This window comes from Plasmodium reichenowi, chromosome 9 (assembly GCF_001601855.1).
Source record: "Plasmodium reichenowi strain SY57 chromosome 9, whole genome shotgun sequence".
Taxonomy (NCBI): domain Eukaryota; phylum Apicomplexa; class Aconoidasida; order Haemosporida; family Plasmodiidae; genus Plasmodium; species Plasmodium reichenowi.
Window position 1 is genome coordinate 423,848 of NC_033654.1, and position 4,995 is coordinate 428,842.

General features: G+C 18.1%; 1 protein-coding gene across 1 annotated transcript; it reads left to right on the forward strand.

The window, feature by feature from the left end:
* Window positions 1-3,348, forward strand: PRSY57_0909200 (hypothetical protein; the record flags this gene model as incomplete). The annotated part of the gene is made up of 2 exons (XM_012907332.2): window positions 1-2,455; window positions 2,768-3,348. Coding segments are annotated over 2 exons (3,036 nt in total), but the record flags the coding sequence as incomplete, so codon positions are not given.
* Between the last annotated feature and the right edge of the window lie 1,647 nt (window positions 3,349-4,995).

The following is a 4,995-nucleotide window of genomic DNA, read 5'->3' on the forward strand; positions in this document are numbered from 1 at the left end:
AATTCCGAAAATTCTAATAAAAAAAAAAAAAAAAAAAATTGCACCAATCAGCAAGCCAAAAAAGATAAAAGTAATAATAATATTATTAATAACAATAATATTAATATTAATAACAATAGTAACAGTAATAGTAATAGTAATAGTAATAATAATAATAATAATAATAATTTTTATTATTATTATTATAATAAAAATAGTAATAATTGGAAAAATAAGAATAAAAATAACAAAAGGAATAGAAAAGGAAAAAATAATATTAAAAAAAAAATTTACATAGAGAAAAATAATCTGACTCTTCCAAAAACAAATAGATATTGTAATTATAAATATGAAGAATATTACGATATATCTGATGAAAAAATGGAAGCAACAAACTATGATGAAACATATTGTTATGATGAAGAACTAAAAAATGATAGTAAAACAACCATATATGATGGTGTTTCAAAAAAAAATATATACAATTGTGATGTGAATCATATATTCGATAATTTTTGTAATTATTTTAATTGTGTAGATAAAAAAGAAAGTATGAACGATGACACAGCTAATTCAGAAATAACATTACATTCTAATAATATAAAAACACAAGACATTATAATAGATAATAATCAAAAATCCTTTTTATATGAAAAAAATAGACAACAAAATATTAACATATATACACAAACTTCTAATAAAAAATCTAGATGGTTATGTTCTACTGCAGATGATAGTCATAATGAATATTTAACAGAATATGAAAAAAAAATTGATAGTTATGACAATATTAATAACAATGTTAATAAGGATTATTCTAATATTCATAAAAATGTATCTATAGGAAATAATAACAATATAACATTAAATTATGATACAAATGATTTTTCTTCATATACAACACAACCCATTCAATTATTCAATGATCAAGAAAATAATACATATGACATGGGAACAAATATTGTAAGGAAAGGAAAAAGTTTGTATGAAGAAACAAGAAAAATAAGTAATGCCCTTTTTGAAATGTACTCTACAAATGTAAATAAGGATAATATGAATAATATGAATAATAATATGAATAATAATATGAATAATAATATGAATAATAATATGAATAATAATATGAATGGTAATAATAATAATAATAATAATAATAATAATAATAATGCAAATGGGGAAAAATTATGTAATAAAAACCAATTAGAAGCTCCTACCCCATCCCTATTTACAACATATATAAATCAATCTCATAATTATCAATCTATTGTTGATAAAAATATCGTATTAGTTCAAATTAAGAATTTCTCTCAAAAAATTGATGAATATATTTCCGATGAAAAAATATTCAGAGCACAGAAATTAATTGATCATGTTAAAAAATATATAGAATTTTATATAAACTATTATAAAAAATATAATGATAAAGAAGTTGTGGAGAAGTTAGAAATATATCATGAAATGCATTGTATGCATAAAAATATCAAATATAATATTAATAATTTAAAAGTTAATATTATTATGCATTTTTTAAATTTTTTTCATTTAAATGATATGTATACTATATTGAATGATTATACATATTACTTCTCAGTAGATATGGTGAATAGCATAACATCAGAAAGCATTACTAATTCAAACGAAAATACAAATTCTATAAATCATACGGATATTAATAATATAAAAACTAAAAATTCTATACATACTTATGCTCCTTCCGAGTTAGGTGGACTATTTAATTCTTCTATTAAATGTTATAGTATTGACGAAAGTCTGAATTCTTCAAAAATGTATTTAACACCAACATTAGGTAATAATAATAATATTAATATTAATGTATCAAATAATGAAGCAGAAAATATCGAAAATGTACATAAAAGTGATAATCTAAATAATAATAATAATAATAATAATAAGGAGGATGATGATGGTGTCAATATAGATAGCGGTATAAATAATAACAGCAAATATAATACAGACGATTCAGATATTAAATATGAAGATATATCCAGTGTGATAGTAGATAAAATTTATCATCAACAATATAGTAATTGTAATATGCTTAATGGAAATAAAACTTTAATAAATCAAAAAAGTATAAATCCAGATAATTCAGCAAATAGAAAAAATAGTAATCGTCATATGGTTAAAATTATACAAAAATATTCTAAGAGATTTAAAAAATTCAGAAAAAGTAAGCAAAATAGTGAAGGATGGATTAAAGAAAATGATAAATATCTTGATTTATCACATAGAGTAGATAAAGATAATAATATTTCTGTACATATACGAGCAAAACTACCATATGAAGTTAATCGAATCTTATCTATATTAAATGAAACAGAGTTAAGTGTTAACTGGGCTCCATTCTTAACATCAGCAAAAAAAATTAAAAACTTGTCAAGAGCAAGTGCTATAATAACTCAGTTGTATGAATATCCAATTATAGGAAAAAAAGAATCACTCATGTATTGTTTAGGTAACAAAAAGGGATAATATTTATGCATATATAAATAAATAAATAAATATAAATATAAATATAAATATAAATATAAATATAAATATAAATATATATATATATATATATATATATATATATATATATATAAATATATATATTAATTTTTATGTGAACACTATTTCGGTTTTTCATTTAAGTACAGACGTTTCATCACCCGTTTTAATATATACCACATTTATGTATATTTCTTTATCTGTTTATTTATTTATTTATTTATTTATCTATCTATCTATTTATTATTTTATTTTTTTTTTTTTCATCATATTTTAGGAGCGAATTCTTTGGAAGAACTCGGATGTATAATTTTGTGCTGCAAAGCCCCACCAGAATTTAATAAGGACATTTTATTTTATGAAAACATGTGCGAAAAAATTAATATAAACAAATTTGGGGAAATAATAAAAGTCAAAGAAATACCAATAAAATTTAGAAAGACATACAAAGAAGTAACATTTTTCGATTATACATTACCTGAACCAGTACCAAAATTAGACAGACAAAGAGCAGCTAATTTATGTTTCCTCTTATATCCAATGAATAATGGAAAATCAACAGTTCTTGAATTATTTTTACATTTTGAAAATGAATTTAAATATACACCTATTAAAATGGTTACCTTCTTCATAAAGAAAATTGTAAAAAACATGTATGAAAATATTATAAAATCCTGTAGAAATTATGATCTTTTATATTCAGAATTCTTAATGAATAATGCCGAATTCTACATTTGGCTAGATGATCAAATTAAAAGATATATGAAAGGAAAAAATGATTCTAAACTTTTGGACTCAATAAGTCTCGAAAGTTATGATGAACCAGAACATAATGAGGAACTGGATAGTAAGACTTAGGCACAAAAAAAAAAAAAAAAATAATAAATAAATAATAATAAATAGATAAATATATATATATATATATATATATATTTATATTATAACTATTAGGTTTAAACATAAATTTCAAAACAAATATATAATTAAATATTTTTAAAAAATATAAGACAAAATGTTATCCATTTTATTAAAATATGTTATATCGACATATCTATATTCAATTTATCATCTTTTTACTTAATTAATTATATGCAGTGTTTTTATATTTTATTTTGTTTATTTTCTTGTTAATATTTTTATTATATTCATATAATGTTCATTCTTTTAATTAAATTTTGTGTTTATTTATTCATTGTTATTTTTTTTTATTTTTTGTTTTGTTTTCTATATATAATGTTCTTAGAATTAATTTTATATACATTTATATATATATATATATATATATATATTATAGATACACATAGCATTATAACACAAAAATAATGTGTATATATTGCTGTTTTTATGTATATATAATATATATACATATATATTATAATGACATACAAAAAAGAAAAAAAAAAAATTGATATAAAGTAACCTTTTTTTATGTATAAATTATTTAAAGGAAGTTTATTTTATTTTATTTTAATTTATTTTATATTTATGTATTTATTTCATTTTATTTTTGAGTTTTCTAAACATAGGCCCTTTATAAAATTTACAATACATCATTGTGATATTAAATTTTTTCTCCAAAAATTGTTTGAAATTATATATATATATATATATATATATATATATATATATGTATGTATTTTTTTATGTATTTCCTTTTATTTAATTTATCTCTATTATTTCTTTATATTTAAATATAAATATTAAACCATTTCTATTAATACAGGTTTTATTAAAATTACGATTTGAATGTTCTGTAAATACATATTTTTTAATAAGAAAAAAGTAAAATGAAATAAGAATTGAATTGAATTGAATTTAAATGAAGAATATAAATATAAAAATTTCCTTTTTTTGGAGTCGCACATATGAATATAATACACACTTGTATTATTAATATATATATATATAATATATATGTAAATTATTTCGACGAATTTTATTTTTCTTACGCATATATTTTTTTTCTTTAAAAATTAATAATATTTTCTTCTTTTTTTGTAAATAAAGGGAAAAAAAAAAAAAAAAAGGAAAGGATAGGAAAATTACTTAAATTTTTATTTATTTATTTATTTATTTATTATTATTATTTTATTTTATTTCCTTTTTTTTATACATATTTCAAATTTTCTTATGAATAATTTTTTCTCATTTTGTTTGCTAATATAATCGATTAGCTATATTTAAAAATATTATGTAATATTGAGGCTTTTTTTTTTCTTTTTTTTTTTTTTTAAATTATTTTAAAGAAATTAATATATTTTAATTATATGTAACGTTATTCCATATATTAATTGTTTCCCTTTTTATTTATGAATTATTATAAATTTCTTTTATATTAATTTTAATATATATATATATATATATATATATGTAATGTGTATAAATTAAGGACAAAGAAAAAAAAAAAAAAAAAAAAAAAAAAAAAAAAAAAAAAAATATATATAAAAAAAAAAAAAAAAAAAAAAAAAAAAAATATATTATTTTACAAAAAAATAAAAAAAAAAA